The 17,824-nt window shown below is 41.3% G+C and overlaps 1 protein-coding gene across 2 annotated transcripts in view; it reads right to left on the bottom strand.

Annotated features, from left to right (window-relative positions):
• Positions 1 to 7,843: 7,843 nt before the first annotated feature.
• Positions 7,844 to 17,824, bottom strand: part of Bltp3b (bridge-like lipid transfer protein family member 3B) — a 67,117-nt gene continuing 57,136 nt past the window's right edge. For both annotated transcript variants that reach the window (XM_075954674.1, XM_075954675.1), the window contains exons 16-21: positions 17,364 to 17,506; positions 16,081 to 16,231; positions 14,855 to 15,108; positions 13,733 to 13,841; positions 11,170 to 11,363; positions 7,844 to 9,721 (exon numbers count right to left, since the gene is read on the bottom strand). In XM_075954674.1, the coding sequence (XP_075810789.1) occupies positions 9,602 to 9,721; positions 11,170 to 11,363; positions 13,733 to 13,841; positions 14,855 to 15,108; positions 16,081 to 16,231; positions 17,364 to 17,506 (971 nt within the window). In that variant the 3' untranslated portion in view covers positions 7,844 to 9,601. The remainder of the gene's footprint in view (positions 9,722 to 11,169; positions 11,364 to 13,732; positions 13,842 to 14,854; positions 15,109 to 16,080; positions 16,232 to 17,363; positions 17,507 to 17,824) is intronic.

Genomic DNA, 17,824 nt, shown 5'->3' on the forward strand with positions numbered 1-17,824 from the left:
GGTGAAACACTGCCAAGAGCACCGAATCACTTTTTGTTACATAAAAGGTCCCCCACAAAAGCCTCACCTGTGGTGGGGGGGGGGTAGGCATGATGGGAAAAGGGACCTTTTCCTTGTTCTGGGTATAAGTCACCCTGGGACTGGAAAAACATGGGTAGTCTGGATTCATTTCCGGGTGGTAGATGACGCCAGCTGCCTTTCTGTAGATAGTTTCATCGAACACAGTGCGAGCATTCATTAATGTGTTGCTTATAGCTGACTTCACTATGTGGCAGAGTTGGGTATCTGCAACAGAGACCTTTGCCCTTCGCAGGACAAAAGCGTGCTGACTTCTATCCTAATTGCTGTAACTACTAAGCACCCCTCTCCAAGTGAACTAAATTAAAGCTACATTAAACTTAAAACTGAAAACCCAACCACAATTACAAATACACATAACAAACACATATGTATATTTAGGGAAGCCTGTTATCAATCATACAGAGGGCAAACAGCTGAAACCCAAGAAAACATAGTCTTTGGAGACCCTAAAAGAAGTATCTGGTCCAGCAGCTGCATCTCCTGGATCCAGCCACAGGCCCAGGCTCCACCTTGCGCTGCCGCACACCTCTGGCCTGCAGGCGGCGCTTTCCAGACTTCAGCTCCAGTGACATTTTGAGAAGTCTTTAATCCCCCAAACTGGATTACATGGATTTACCCATCAAAGCATATTGAAATTGTCCATTTATCCCCTCCTCTAGATTAAATCCGCATGGGAAGGGAGGGCTAACACGCCTCAGACCACTGTCACATAGATGTTAGAAACATGTCTGTGGGTCACATCCCACTACGTGTCTTCTGTGTCTTTCTGGTAGGCAGTCTAAGGTTTTGTTTGTTTTGTTTTACATTTATTTGAAGGGCAGCGATGGTGCAGCAGGCTTCAACTCCAGGTGTTTGTTACCTTCTGCTATGTAGCGGTTTCCTTTGCGACTCAACAGTCCGTCCTGCGGGGAAGCTCATTGAGACAGATGATAAACAAGTCCAAATAGCTTCAGGAAATCACTGACGCTGACAAGATTCACTAGGCCCCTCCCTCCCAACAGTAAGCAATAAAGACGGCTTATTCACTGTTGAACAAACCAAGCTGCAAAGAAGACTTCTGAGACCAGACCAGCTTCCTGGAAGAGGCAGAAACCAGCCACACTGCCTGGAAGATGGTAGAGCAACTGAGTTAGTTGGAAAGGACATTCCCAACCCATTGAGCTGCCTGCAGGCTGGGCAGTATGCTAGTATGCTCTAGGCTCCCACCTTTTCTGAGTCATTTCTGTTCCTGTAAATAACCCCTCCCCCATATTCCTATCATATTCCAATAAAACTCAGGACCCACCAAGTTGGACTTAGATGGCATCTGCGATTTGGCCTGTCATGGGCTCCTCATCTGGGGTGAACAGACCTGTGTGCTGTATCTCCCCAGGAGAAGCCTTGTCACACACCTTCTTCCCCAACTGGGTTCTTAAGCTCTAACTCGGGTCATCAGGCTTGACTGTGACGTCATTACCTGTGGAGATAGCTCAGTGACGCCAGTACCGTATGTGGCCATGTAATCTAATCAAAGTCAAACCAGTGCTCTAGACCTGGGTGATGCACCTGGGCCAATAACGGTTGGAGCAGATCTGTGATACATTTATGTTCAGCAGAATGGAATTAGTCTCATGACAAATCTCTGGGAAAGAGCTTACTTTAAAAGGTCTGTGTTCACTTGGTATCAAACCTGATAATATTCACTTGAGTATACACACACTAATTATTTTAAATAAAATATTTCAGAATTGAAAAAAAAGATTAGCCCTAAGTGATTTTTTTCTAGGACTAAAATGTATTTCAAACATTTCATAAGGCATAAAGGCCAATTTGTTTTCATATTTCTCAGGAATCTTTAAATGCTTCAAATTCTCAAATGAGCTGGCCACATATATGCTAATTCCAATATGCCAGCATTCACATGAATTGTCCTCTAAGCCAGTGGGAATTCATAGATTATCTCTAATGGTTCATAAAAACCATTATGCTTATGTTTTATATCATATTAACTTTGGACTTCTCAAGAACCAAGCAAAAATGTACCAAATATAACTAAGTGAACTGACTGCATAAAACATTACTTAGTATTTAAAATAATAACATTGAAACCAGAAAGATAGCCCAGCAGTTAAGAGCATGTACTGGTCTTCTAGAGGGCCTGAGTTTAAGTCCCAGTACTCACACTGGGTGACTTACAAGCACCCTTAACTCTGGCTTCTGCAAGCAAATACACTAACATGCACCACCCATACAAAGACACACACATGTTCAACATCCTTAACCACCAAAGAAATGCAAATCAAAACAAGTCTGAGATTCCATCTTACACCTGTAAGAATGGTCAAGATCAAAAACACTGATGACAACTTATGCTGGAGAGGCTGTGGGGTAAAGGAAACACTCCTGCATTGCTGGTGGGAATGCAAATTGGTACAGCCCCTCTGGATGTCAGTGTGGTGATTTCTCAGAAAATTAGGAAACAACCTTCCTCAAGACCCAGCAATACCACTTTTGGGTATATACCCAATGGATGCTCAATCATGCCATAAAAACATGCGCTCAACTATGTTCATAGCAGCATTGCTTGTCATAGGCAGAACCTGGAAACAACCTAAATGTCCCTTGACCAAAGAATGGATAAGGAAAATGTGGTATATTACACAATGGAAAAAAATGACATCTTGAGATTTGCAGGCAAATGGATGGATCTAGAAAACATCATATTGAGTGAGGTAACCCAGACCCAGAAAGACAATTATCACATCTACTCACTCATAAGTGGCTTGTAGAAATAAAGCAAAGAAAACCAGCCTACAATTTACAATCCCAGAGAACCTAGACAACAATGAGAACCCTAAGAGAGACATACATGGATCTAATCTACATGGGATGTAGAAAAAGACAAGATCTTCTGAGTAATCTGGGAGCATGGGGATCATGGAAGAAGGTGGGGGGTAGAGAAAGGGAGGGGAGCAGAGAAAAATGTGTAGCTCAATAAAATCAATTTTAAAAAATATACCAGGCATGATGATGCCTATTATGTAATCCGGGAAGGCAGGTGGATCTGTGGAGCTCACTGGCTAGTCAGCCCAGCCAAATCAACGAGCTCCAGATTCAGTGAGAGACCGTCTCAAGTCATCTTGAGAGGACAGTCAAGAGCAACCTGCAGCCTCCACACACATGACCACACGTCTCAAGTCATCTTGAGAGGACAGTCAAGAACGACCTACAGCCTCCACACACACGACCACACGCATCCAACACACACACATACACACACACACACACATCATAGCGCCTCTAGGCACTAAAGATAAAGAGTGTTTGTGTGCTTTAAGGAATTAGGCACAACTGAAATTCAGAGTACCCATCACTTTCCCAAAGGGAAAGCATTTCAGACGCTGCTCCCCTTGGACTGTTTCCACTCTGTTTAGCAAATGGGTTTGGCAGATCTCAACAGCCACAACACCATATGTCACAACAAAAGCCAGATGACACTTGGAGTAGCAATACCACGGGGGTGCGCTGCTTATTTTCCACCTTGTGACAAATCAACTAGAAATTCAGATAGTCCAAATTCTGAGGATGGTATGTACGGTCCAGCTTCCCACAGTGCTTGCTACTTTACATTTTCCCCACGGTGACACACAGAGTCCCCACCCCCACTTCTGGTAACATTTCTCTGCCCATGTTCCATCTCAAATCCAACTAATGAAAAATCTAATACCTGGAAAGAAACCTTTTTCAATATCTTATTTTATTCTTTCCATAAATTTACTAAGCACCTATTTCCAGTACTGTATAAGGCCCAAGAAATACAAAGTTTAATAATGACAATGAAAAATCTCACAGAGTTTACAATCTTGTAGACCAAACACCAAACAAACAGATACATTTAAAATTACAAAGGCATAAAGCAGAGAGAAGGTACAAAGCCAGTCTTAGAGTAATCAGGGAGTGTTTCCCTTAAGAAATGGGGACAGGCTAAGATCTGAGAGACAAACAGGAATTGGCTAGGCAATGAGAAAGGACATGCACTTCAAGCCTCTGAAACACGTGTGCACAAAGCATGGAGTTCTCATTCCAAAGGCTTAGATCAAGACAACAAGGACAGAGGGAAAAGTAAAAGATGGTTTAAAAAATGAGGTTAATGAGAACAACAGCTAACCTCTACTTCAGGTGTGTTTTAAGTTTAACCTTGTGAATGCTCAGAATTAACTCACTGAACAGCAGAACTTTCGCACAAGGCCAAAGACTTACCATTGTAACAGTTATGATAAGCTACTAAAGGGGTTTTTTTTTTTTTTGGTTTTTCGAGACAGGGTTTCTCTGTAGCTTTGGTGCCTGTCCTGGAACTAGCTATTGTAGACCAGGCTGGCCTCGAACTCCCAGAGATCCACCTGCCTCTGCCTCCCAAGTGCTGGGATTAAAGGCGTGCGCCACCACCGCCCGGCCTACTAAAGGGTTTTTGTTCAAGGAACTAAAACAACTTTGATTAAAATTGCTTAAAAGTCAACACATGGTATTTAGTTGGGCATTATGCCTCACTGTAAGGTAACTCCACTTAAATTACTCTTTACATGAGAATATGCATATATTTTAGGAAGCTCCTATACTAGTAGGTTTCCATATGGCTTTTTCAAAAGGCTTTGACTGTTGGTGATCCCTCCCGATAAGATACCCATATGAGCTCACAGTGATTGTGAGGGCATGAACTAGTCACACAAAACTCAAGAACAGGAAAGGGAAGTGTCAACCAAGACCCACCCCAAGCCATTGTCAGTTGGCTGCTTATGGGAAAACCAGTTTTGCTTCACAATATAATCCTGTCATACTGACCATACTTCGAAATGGGTCCCACATCTAGGAGCAGCTGGCCAGCACAAACTGGATTTGATGGGCAGACAACATAAAGTTGTGTGGGTAGGGAGGCAGGAAGAGCTCTGGGGGTGGGGAGATGGGGAGGAGATGAGTATTATCAAAGTACATTGTATTAAATAATCAAAGAATTAATAAAAATGGTATCAAATGGCAGAGACGATTCTGTTTAGAGTAAAGATCAGGAATCCAAGGAGAATCAGAACGACTATAGCAAGGGCAGTGAAGAGACAATGGGGACGATGCGGAATGAAATTGGCGATGGTCGCTTGGGTAAGAGAGGGCTTCAGAAACGAAGCAGACAAGTCAGCCAAACATCAAGACCTGGTGATGAAATGCAGGAAGGTGTCTTGGTATGAGACCTAGGACTGGACATACACTGAGACACATACCTTGGGTGTTGTGGCAGTTTGAATAAGAATGCCCATTGGCTCACATGTTTGGATATTTAGTCTGTGGTTGGTGGTGCTGTTTGGCTAGGTTTAGGGAGTGTGGCCCTGCAGGAGGAAGTATTTCACTAGGTATAAGCTTTGAGATTTCAGAGCCAAGCATCATTTGTAGTTTTTTCTCTCAGCTCCCTGCTTACAGCTCCGACTGTGAGTTCTCAGCTATTCCAGACACCGTGCCTGTTGCCTGCCTGCTGCCTCTGTTCTGTCATCATGGATTTGAACCTTCTGGAATCCTGAGCCTAAATAAACCCTTCTCTGCTGTGGGACAATGGTTTCAAGGTCCCTGCCATCACCAAGAAGCATGCGATGGGCTACTCATAAACACCATTTAAGTATTTGGTGGTGAGGCCTCTTAAAAGAACTGCAAGGTTTTTGCTGCTAAAGCCTAGTCGGGAAGTCTCTCTTAAATGAGGTGCACTTGCCTTTAGCAAATAGAGCCCACCCAAGAAAATGCTACCAGGAAGCCGTGCTTAACTCTGTTCTTTTTGTGTTCAGAATCCCTTCTCAAACTCTCTCAGGTTTTATGTGGATGCAGTTATTCAGGCTGACACAAGTTGTTGACAGGTTTCTGTCCTGCCCGGTCCCGCAGCTGTTCATCCCAAAGAAATACACAGAGGCTTACGTTAATTATAAACTAGTTGGCCTATTAGCTCAGGCTTCTTATTAACTCTTTCTTACATCTTAAATTAGCCCTCAGTTCTTGTCTATGCTAGCCACGTGGCTTGATACCTTTATCAGCGAGGCATTCTCATCTTGCATTCTCTGCATCTGGGTCAAGACTGCAGACTGAATCTGTACTCTTCCCAGAATTCTCCTGTCCTCATTGCCGTAACTCTACTTCCTTCCTGGTCATCCCTCCTATACTTCCTCCCTAGCTACTGGCCAATCACCATTTTATTAAACAAGTACAAGAAACAAATCTTTACAGGGTAAAACCATTGTCCCACAGCACTTCTCTCTACAAAGTGCCTTGCCCATGACATTTTATCACAGGGACAGATGTGGAGGAATAAGGGGAAGGAATGGGGAAGAAACATGATCAAAATCCATGTGAGCATGCATGAAAGTATCAAAAAGTAAAAATTTTATATGAAAAAGAAATAAATACTTGTATTAAACTAAGTTAATAGAGTATTGCTGGACAAAGTATAGCTCTCACACTGACAATACTACCCTTGTACAACTAATATCAACTGGTGGTATAGCTCTCACATTGACAATGCTACCCTTGTACAACTAATATCAACTGGTGGTATGTTGTATTTCTAAGAGATGAGAAAAGAACAAATATACAACAAAATGTTCTTAACATGTTAAATTAAAAAGCAAAGCACATAAGGGACTGGCAAAAGAAAAGGCACAAACTCAAATGTGAAACCCAGACATAAGCCTACAAATTTATGACCAATTATAACACCAAGAATATGGCAGAGAGCCTGGCAGTGGTGGTGCACGCCTTTAATCCCAGCACTCGGGAGGCAGGGGCAGGTGGATCTCTGTGAGTTTGAGGCCAGCCTGGTCTACAAGAGTTAGTTCCAGAACAGACTCCAAAGCAACAGAGAAACCCTGTCTCGAAAAACCACAAAAAAAAAAAAAAAAAAGAATATGGCAGAGAAAAGACAGCCACTTTAATAAATTGTGCTGGGAAAATAGTTGCACAAGAATGAAATCAGACCATTATCTTACACTAAATCCAAACATCAATTCAAAATAGATAAAATACTTTTTAAAAAATCAGAAGCTGTAAAAATACTATGAAAAAAGGGAGGAAAAACGCTATGACATTAGCCCACAAAAAAAAAGAAAGGAAGGAGGGAAAAAAGAAAGAAAGGAAGGAAGGAAGGAAGGAAGGAAGGAAGGAAGGAAGGAAGGGAAGGAAGGAAAAAAGAAAGGAAGGAAGGAAGGAAGGAAGAAAAAAAGAAAGAGGAAAGAAGAAAGGAAGGAAGAAAAAGAAAAAAGCTTAAAAATAAATTTTGTCAGTCAGGAGTGATGGCCCACATGTTTGACCCAGCACTAAGGAGGCAGAGGCAGGCAGATCTCTGAATTTGCAGCCAGTCTGGTTAACAGATCAATTTCCAGGACAGTCAGAGCTATACAGAGAAATCCTGTCTTGAAAAACAAATAAATAGAAAAATAATAAATTATATATGTCAACAGGCAAGACAGTGATTCATCCCTCTCCCCTGCCTTGGAAAAGTCTGCAAATGAAACATTATGTGAAATCAGGAGACAGAATAGCTTGCTTTAAATCAAAGGCACATTATTAATTACTAATGTGCTTTAGTCAGCTGATCCTGAGCATCCGTTCCCTCCTTTCACACCTCCAGCAACTCAGTCCTGCCGACCCTCCGCATCCACAGTGGAGAACACACCAAACACTCTGGAGATGTTTCCTGAATCCTAAACCACCACAAAACCAGTATTTTATAAATAAAAAAACAATCGGACAAACCATATGGAATGCTCAGAATATTACCACCTCCATTGTTTATATGATTTCTTGGGAAGGCCAAATACATTTTAAAGGAATAAGGAAAACATTCAGTGTCTAGTAACATTAAACAATATAACATTATACCATAGAAAAATTTTATATTTATAGAGAATAGGTCGATCCTGAGAAACAGTGTCAGCTCAGAAGTTCATCCTGTACTAGTCGCTGAATACATACCTAGACATCAAAGGTTAGCAGCCTATACATTCCGAAGCTCTAATTAGACCTTTGTACTTAATCTAAGGCTACATACAGTTTAGAGTAACATAGTTTAATGTGATGTTGTAAATACTCTGAGGTAAGATAGTAACAGTTTTATTTGTTCTTGGCTGTATGTTGGCTCCCAAACAGTGCCTGTATTTTTTAATGACGTCAACTGAAAAGGAAGATATGGGGAAGCGGGGAGGTAAATACTGCTCACAATAAAATTTAAATCACCCTTACACATAATGTAATAAAGTCCTCGGATACAGGGATGGCTGTAAGTTGTGCCAACGGCAGAGCACCGTGAGTGACAGAGCAGGGCGAGGGTTCCCAGTACCTTTAGGAAAGAACAGTCCAGCTGACTCGGGCCTATCCTAGACACATTTCTATTTAGGAGTATGAGGTTTAAAATAGACACCACTTGTTTTAATTCTACCAGAAATATATTGTCTTCAAAAACCTGTTTCTTAAAATACTCATGTACTTTTATTTCATAATGCATAATTAAGATTCTCTCATGTTGTTTTCAACCTTAAGCCCTAGAAAATAGAATTCAAAATTTACCAATGACTCTTATAGAAGACTGTGTGTGTGTGCATATGCATATGGAAACACACATAGACACACATCACAGAAATGTAATCAAAACTAGCTTTATATTTTTATATGAGCAAACATGTGTGTAATATGATACTACAGGAATGGTATGAAATTGTTTTATGTGTGTGAAAAACAATTTCTCTGAAAACATTCTCCTTAAAGAGGTAAGATAAAGAAATATTAAAATAGTATGAATTCAGACTTTTATAGTTACAAATACTGCCAACTATAGCAAGATAAATTGTGTTTTACGTCTAATGATAAGCATTTAATGGAATGTACAAGTAATGCTTTTAAGTCACTTGTTCACATACGCTAGTATTTGTGCTTTTTATTTTTACAGTTGTACCTTATTGAAACCTTGCCCATCATCTAAGGTGCCTTTCTTTTCACATTTTCAAGTTCCTTTATAAGCTCGGTGTGGTCAAGAGTTTTCAGTTTGTAAACTCAGTAATTATATAATTTATTAATTTGATTGGACTTTTTACAGCAATTAAATAATTATAGATTAAGTACATAATTTTAATAACATTTAAAATGTAATCCTTCTTTTACATTAGCCCTAAAGGCATCTGATTTTTTTGTAAATAATAGAAAATTATTAACAAGAAGAAATAAATTCAGCATCTGCATGAGCTCAACAGGTCTTCACTTTTCTTTTTAAATGTTGGTAATGCGGTCCTGACATCTTTTCGCTGTCTTACGGGGCCTGCGCTGCCCTCCCTGGACCACAGCAGCCGACGGCCCCGCGCGCCCAGTGCTCTCTAAGCCGGGTTGGAACACTCATCACTTCAGTACACTCGGTCTCACTTTATTGTCATGTTAAGGAAAATCTCCCACTAACTGGTTACAGCCATGTTTTAATCACAACCTTCCTACTCCAGAGCTGCGAGCCGAGTTCTCGCAGCCACCGCCGCTACTGGAGGGCCATCTGCTTCATTTGATGGAGAAGTGCATCTCTGGCCAAGTGGGCCTCTGCAAGAGCCATTTTAGCTTGAGCCAGCTCCTTCTTAAGAGACTCGTTTTCCTCCATGAGCTGAAACGACACATTTGGAAGTCAAGAGACTATAATCACTTCCAGAACACGTAACTGTTTTATGCAGCGTCACTTAGGATATAAGCCACCCAGTGCTGGTGAGGGTTCACTTGAGCTCAAAGTTGCTTCCAGGAGCTATTTGAAAGCACTTACTATACAATTAAAAGTGTTCCTAAATTTTGACCCAGTAACTCAAAATACTAGCTAACTTCTCAATTCCGACTGTAGCAGTGATACTGTCTGGCTGCAGCATCCTTGGATAATGTCTTCAGCCACAGCTGACCTCCCTTCTCTGTTAGGACCTCTGTCCTCTGGCTGGGATGCCAGTTTTTTCTACTTCACACCCTCCCACCTGTCCTCTTTTTCTCTCTTATGAAGAACCCTGAGTTCTCAGTCTATTGGATTTCAGGGTCAGTCACTTTCTCGTTTACGTAAGTCACTCTCTTAGATGGCCTTTCTCTCCATGTGGTCCAAGTGAACCACTGACTAGAGAGAACCTGACCTCCAGACTCACATCCTCGACATTCCCATAGGTGTTTCCTTATGTGGGCAAAACTTTCTAAGGCTTCCTTCAAGATTCTGTCTCTCAGAGCCACAGCACATGAAAATACAATAAAACTAGGGACGGCCTGTCTTTACAAGCAGCAATTACAGTGCTGTTTCTGTACACAGTGAGAGTGGTCATCTGGGGAATCCTTGAATAGATCAATAAACTCCTTCACCCTTTAGAGAACTAAAACTCGGCAGGATATTTTGTTTATTTATAATTGCAAACAATCAGAAGCAACTTGGATGTTAAGAAATGTCAAACAGAAGGTTCAGAAATGATAATCCATCCACATTCAGCCACTGAAATGAGCTTGAAGCAAAATGTAATATAAGAAATATCTTATATAGCTAGGCAATGGTGGTGCACGCCTTTAATCCCAGCACTTGGGAGGCACAGGCAGGCGGATCTCTGTGAGTTCAAGGCCAGCCTGGTCTACAACAGGTAGTTCCAGGACAGGCTTCAAAGCTACAGAGAAACCCTGTCTCGAAAAACCAAAAAAGAAGGAGAGAGAGAGAGAGAGAGAGAGAGAGAGAGAGAGAGAGAAGAAAGGAAGGAAGGAAGGAAGGAAGGAAGGAAGGAAGGAAGGAAGGAAGGAGAAGGAAGAAAAAAGAAAGATGTTATACAATGCTAAGGACAATATATATATATATGTATATATATATACACACACACTTGAAAATTGATTTTTAAAGAATGAGTAAGATTCTAGAAGGACAAGAATACTGACAGTACTTCAAGAAGGAGAAGGAATCAGAGTGTTCTCTTACCTTGTTTAGCATCAATAACCCTCTTAATGCTTACGTACAGTCAGTCATCAACATGCTTTACTGAAAGACATCACAGGGGTTTTGAACTATTTGTGTTTCAGTAATTATGAAATGCTACAATTGCCTATTACCTGTTCCCTTGTAAAGTTGAAGGAGCGTTCTGGACAGCCGATGGACTGAGAAGGCCAAGGGACCTCTGGGCTCGTCTGAGTGGCCTGGGTGACACCGGGTGGCTTCCTCACATCACACTTCCCACTGCTCAGGACCACTGAGTCACGGCTGGCATCGTCTTGGAAATCAGTTCCAGTGTTAAACACGTGGGAATCTGATCAAACAAATAAGCACTCAGATAACAATTCCAAGTCATTTGACTAATCATTAAGATCTATTATGAAAAATTTAAAGGGAAAATATGTTGTTAGCATGAGGATAGAAATATATGATAGAAAAATAGGGAAAGGAAAAACACAGCAAAATCAAAATCTCACTCATTCAAAAGATCCCAAAACAATAACAACATGCCAAGAAACTGAAGATAAAATCAAGATGCTTGTAACAGAGACACAAGCTGTACAAAATATTAGCAAAGTGAACATATCACATACAAAAATATAAATAGACCCGAGGCAAGTAGTAAGGAATGCAAGATTGCCTTACATTTTAAAAACTTCAAATAATTCTATATATACAGAGAAATAGAGCTATGTGATTACTCAGAGCCTATAGAAAGGCTCCAGAGGGCTGGCATGGTGGCACGTGTCCTTAATCCAGCACTTGAGAGGCAGAAGCAGGCAGATGTTTGTAAATTCTAGGGCAGCCTGGTCCAAATGTGAATTCAAGGAAAGTCAGGGCTATGTAGAGAAAAACAAACAAACAAACAAAAAGGAAAAGCGACAATTGAAAAATCCTACTCCTTACCATAATAAAAGTTTAGACAAACTGGCAACAGAAGGGAACTCCCTCAGTGTGTCATAGGGTATCAATAGACACCCTACATCTGTATCCTCAATGTGATGGAGGGCATATATGCTCATTGTGACAATGGGTACTGATAGACACCCCACAGCTGTATACTTAGTGGTACTTTTCCTCTTTGCCCAAATCAGGAACAGGGCAAGGATGTGTGTTCTTACAACCTCAATATTTCCCAAGAGGTTCTTGGCCATTGCAACTGGGCAGAGAAGGAAATTAAGACATCCAAACTATAAGGGAGGAGCAAGACACTTACAAATGATATGATCTTACACACATACACATACACACATACACACACACCAAAAAAAAAAATAATAAGGAACTGGCTTAAAAAAAAATTGGAGGTCTAGAGAGATGGCTCGGTGGCTAAGAACACTGGTTGCTCTTCAGAGGTCCTGAGTTCAATTCCCAGCATCCACATAGTGGCTCACAGCTGCCTATGAGATCTGCTGCTCTCTTCTGGAGTGTAGATGTACCTGAAAACAAAACACTGGTATACATAAAATAACTAAATCTAAATAAATAACTAAACAATTGGAATTAATAATTCTGTTCAGCAAGGTTATAGGATTTAAAAAAGATCATCTTAGCCAGGCGGTGGTGGCGCACGCCTTTAATCCCAGCACTTGGGAGGCAGAGGCAGGTGGATCTCTGTGAGTTTGAGACCAGCCTGGTCTACAAGAGCTAGTTCCAGGACAGGCTCCAAACCCACAGAGAAACCATGTCTAGAAAAAAACAAAAAAAATAAAATGAAATAAAAAAGATCATCTTGCGTTGTGGGCCAGATGTAACCCACGAGGGCTTTAATTTGGTAGCATATTATGTCCAGTTGGGGTATTGTCTCCCTCAATACATGGTGACTATGTTTAACTTCCTTTTATATGTGTACATATTTTAGAGACCTTTTCCAGTACTAGGTCACGCAGCTTTCGAGGGGCCTTTATCTTGTTAGCGCCACCCCGCATTCTCTCCTCTACCTGCCCTCCCATTCCTGCTAATCCTCCATTGCAATTTTCCTTTTATCCCTTTATATCCTCGAAGAACCCTCCTTCCCTGATCCCTTACTACCTATGTCACCTCTGCGGTTATTCTAAACAAACACTCAAATCTAAAGCAAAAGCTAATGTCTGCATATAAAACGAAGCATGCAGTGTTCCTCTGTCTGGGACTTGGTTTCTTCACACAGGATGTGTGTTTCTAGCTCCATCCATTTATCTGCATCTTTCATAATTTCATCTGTCTTAACAGCTGAATAACTGTGTAAGCCCAGTGTTCCTATGGGGAAATGGAAGGCAGAGAAAGGGGAGCTGCTGGCTTGCAGGCCAGGTGGCCTGGAGTAAAGAGTGTCAGGGACAGAGAGATTCGGGCGGCAACAAGATGGAAGGTGAGGACGAACCAATACCTGAGGTTGCCCTCAGACATTCATGTGCTCACTGTGGCATGAATGTGCACACGGACACACACAGACAGGGGCAGGGTCACACGAAACCACAAAGGCCTTTCTTCTTTTCATTCAAGACTTATCTGCAGAGCAGATATCAAGCTAACGACTGAAGAGTTACTTCCAGGGTTTGCACATAAATACTGAAGACTAAAGCCAAAGGCATTCCTCAGTCATTGCTACGGCAAATCCCTACAAAGTAAACAAGCAGTGACAAAGACAAGCGGCACGGAACCAGCCCAGTGTCAGCACGTAAGGTGCTCCTCTGTAAGGTGTACCTCTGATGTGGAAACTGCCATCATCGTTCCTCTCCACCACAAGGTGATCAATATGCACAGTCACAGGGCTTGGCTGCAGGGACACCGTGCTGCTGCGGGGACTGTCATCCTAGAGGTAAGGGACAAAATATTGGCATGTTCTTATTAAAATAGTTAAGGCAAGCCTTTAATCCCAGCCTGGTCTACAGCGTGAGTTCCAGGACAGCCAGGGTTGCACAGAGAAACCTTGTGTCAAAGGGGAAAATATTAAAATGATCAACTTAAATAAACATGACTTTAGTTCATTCTACTTTTAGTGACTTAAAAGTTTATATAATTTTAGTTATTATGTCAAAAACATTGCCGGTACTATTCTCCCTTCTCGAAAGGATCTGTGAGCTGCACTGTAAAGACTACTCTCCCTTCTCGAAAGGATCTGTGAGCTGCACTGTAAAGGATATTCTCCCTTCTCGAAAGGATCTGTGAGCTGCACTGTAAAGGATATTCTCCCTTCTCGAAAGGATCTGTGAGCTGCACTGTAAAGACTATTCTCCCTTCTCGAAAGGATCTGTGAGCTGCACTGTAAAGACTACTCTCCCTTCTCGAAAGGATCTGTGAGCTGCACTGTAAAGACTATTCTCCCTTCTCGAAAGGATCTGTGAGCTGCACTGTAAAGACTATTCTCCCTTCTCGAAAGGATCTGTGAGCTGCACTGTAAAGGATATTCTCCCTTCTCGAAAGGATCTGTGAGCTGCACTGTAAAGACTATTCTCCCTTCTCGAAAGGATCTGTGAGCTGCACTGTAAAGACTATTCTCCCTTCTCGAAAGGATCTGTGAGCTGCACTGTAAAGACTATTCTCCCTTCTCGAAAGGATCTGTGAGCTGCACTGTAAAGACTATTCTCCCTTCTCGAAAGGATCTGTGAGCTGCACTGTAAAGACTATTCTCCCTTCTCGAAAGGATCTGTGAGCTGCACTGTAAAGACTATTCTCCCTTCTCGAAAGGATCTGTGAGCTGCACTGTAAAGACTACTCTCTCACTTTCATCAGTTCCAATGGGGGGCATAACGTGGAGAAGGCATGACCTCACCAGAAGAGGAAATGCAAACATTTACGAAAACAAAAACTCAGCTCTTAACATACTTTCAAGTTTATCTTTGTATTGGAAACTTGTATCTTCATTGGCATCACAGTTGCAACAGTTTCATCTTCCAAAAAATGTTGAATATTCAAAAGAGAAGATGTTAGAAACTCAGTACTAAAGTTCTCTATGTGGCATTGGAGAAATCCGTTTTTCTCTGCAAGCAAAGAGTGTATTACAGCACCGGGTCCGCTTTCAAACCTCAGAGAAATCTCAGGAGAGGACTTGGGATGGAGTCCAGCTTTCTGGTCAGAACCTAAGAAACAAACATACAAACTGTAACTTTGTTACATTACTAAAAAGAACATTATATGCCATTAAGATTACAGTAGAATATTAAATACACTGCATATTAAAGGAATATATGAAACAGCTTTAATATTTACTATTTTAAATGATTGTCTAACATAAATAAGATATATCATAAGAACCACAATTTCACTTTTTCTGGGTAATTTTTAAATAAAATACTGGCAGCTTTTCTACATTTTTTACTTTTTCATAATAGGGAAATTCATGATACACTCTGAAAGGATGCACTCTTCAGATCCAACACCCATGTGAGCACCCAGCTAGGTCTCTGTAATAAGACAGACAACCATGGCAAAGAGGCCACGGCATTTAAAAATCATTCTTAGGCTCTGCACCTTCTGCATTAAATAAATCAGGGCCTTGAACAATGTGAATGTACACAGAGAAGATGCTATTGCAGCAACCCTAGAGAACACTTAGAACTGAAATTAGAGTAAAGAACACATGTAATTCATAATTACATTTTTTTCTGGATTGACCTTGTGCCAAGAAAGAATTTGAGTTGGTTTACCAAGATAAAAACCAACATTTAAAAACAAAATTTAAGCTTCAACAAAACTTTTAGAGAACATCCTATTTAAAAGGCTGCTAGTAATGGAAAGACTGAAGTCAATTAGCTGTGAACAGAAATTGTGGGATATTTTGCTTGTTTATTTTATGACAACTAATGTCAGCAACAAGCAACACACACACGGGGCGTCAACCACCCCAGCTGCTGCAGGCTTCCATCAAAGACTACAGAAAGGCCAGGAACCTCTTTTTTTTTTTTCTAAACAAAATGGTATGTTTATCTCTACCTCCCAGGATAGGAAGTAACAGCATACCTTCCGATATTATGAGCCAGGCACAGAACACAAAATCAATTTACAGAGTCTTAAGAATCTCATGTGAACGGTGGTTCAAGGAGAACCCTTACCAAGTGGCCGACTCCCGAGGTAATGGCGCAGACTGATGTTGCCTAGCTGACTGGGTGTCACCTGGTTCACCTGAAGGCAGACTTCCGTGTCCTCTCCCCGGATGTCAATCTCCCCATGAATGCCAGTAATGTTAAATACCACAACTGACATCTATCAATGATTGTACAAATGTTGTTAGTGCAAAATTAAAGAAATAATAAAAGAAACAGAGACTAATCTCTACAAATACCATTCTGATGTATCCATCAAACTGCCCTTATAGCCCCCAAAGCCTAGCTATTGTATCGTATGATTCAAACTTAGAAATGGACTGCTTTTCAAGTGACAAAGTGATGCCACAGTAAGAAATTCCACACCTTTGAGCTGTTTCACAGACTGTCACAAGCTGTGGAAAATTACCCGTAGGCTATGCATATACGGAATCTAAGAACGATACCAGCTCTGGGTTTAGAACTGGACTTTGTACAAAAGACACCTCGTACTTACATGTAAAAAATCCAATATTCAAAATTTTCTTGAGGCCTTCTGTACTTCCGTACCCAAGAGCTTTGGACAAAGGATGCTCAATCTTTGTAGAAAAACCCTAGCTGCTTTTGTTTTCAATCCACAAAGATAAAGTATTTTGGCTACAAAGACCAATAATATGACATTTTCAGCTATGAATCAATGTTCATCAAAAGTAGGGTATGTCTAAATTCTTTCATAATATTTCACTGTATCAGAAAGGTCTAAAAGAAACTAGCAACCTATTTCCTTTGTAGAAGGACCTTCACTGTAAGGACTGGCTACCATCTGTGCCATCAAACTTTTAAAAAGTATCCTCAAAGGGAACTAAAATATTGGTCAAAATATAAATGGGACAGAGATTGAAAAACGAAGAACAGATCTACTCCCTCCCTTCTTCAAAACAAACAAAATGCCAGGCAGTAGCACCCCTTTAATCCCAGCACTTGGGAGGCAGAGGCAGGCGGATCTCTGTGAATTTGAGGCCAGCCTGGTCTACAAGAGCTAGTTCCAGGACAGGCTCCGAAGCTACAGAGAAACCCTGTCTCGAAAAATCAAAACAAACAGACAAACAAACAAAAAAAAACCAAAAAACAAAACAACACAAACAGCGAGCCCGGGAGCAGCGGGTTTCTAGGCGGAAAGAGCACTCAGGAGCAGCAACACAGAAGTGACCAGCCACTGCTTAAGCTGTCATCATGTGAATGAAGGCCTAGAGGTGCACGGATCCAGCATGAAGGACAGTTGGCATTTCTTCAGAGAACTCTGAGATGCTTACCAAGTCATCGCGGCTCTCTGGAGCACCCTCAGAGTTGGTGCTGACGGCGTCGGGAGAGGCTTCCCCGCAATTCTGCCTGTTTGCACTGGTGTTCCCACTCTCTGCTGGGCTCTGGCAATTTGCATTGGAGTTCCTCTTAATTGCTGAAATAATACAAAAGTAAATTAATAAATTAAAATCTGTTTATATATGTTCCAGCAACATTTATTTTTATCAAAAATAGACTACTCCCTTTAACTCTTTCAAGCAAAGCCTTGTTTAGTAGCACTAAACAAACAGTCAATACGGTCCCTTAGCACAGCAATAAACTGCCAGAGATTTCTTTTGCTGGCCAGATGTGTATGAACTTGACACAACTATAGCCATTTGAGAGAAAGAAACATCAATTGAGAACAAGCCACCATGAGAGAGGGCTGTGGGCCAGCCTGGAGAGCATTTTCTTAATTAGTGATTGATGGCGG

This window comes from Microtus pennsylvanicus, chromosome 20, assembly GCF_037038515.1.
Source record: "Microtus pennsylvanicus isolate mMicPen1 chromosome 20, mMicPen1.hap1, whole genome shotgun sequence".
NCBI classification, from domain to species: Eukaryota; Metazoa; Chordata; class Mammalia; order Rodentia; family Cricetidae; genus Microtus; species Microtus pennsylvanicus.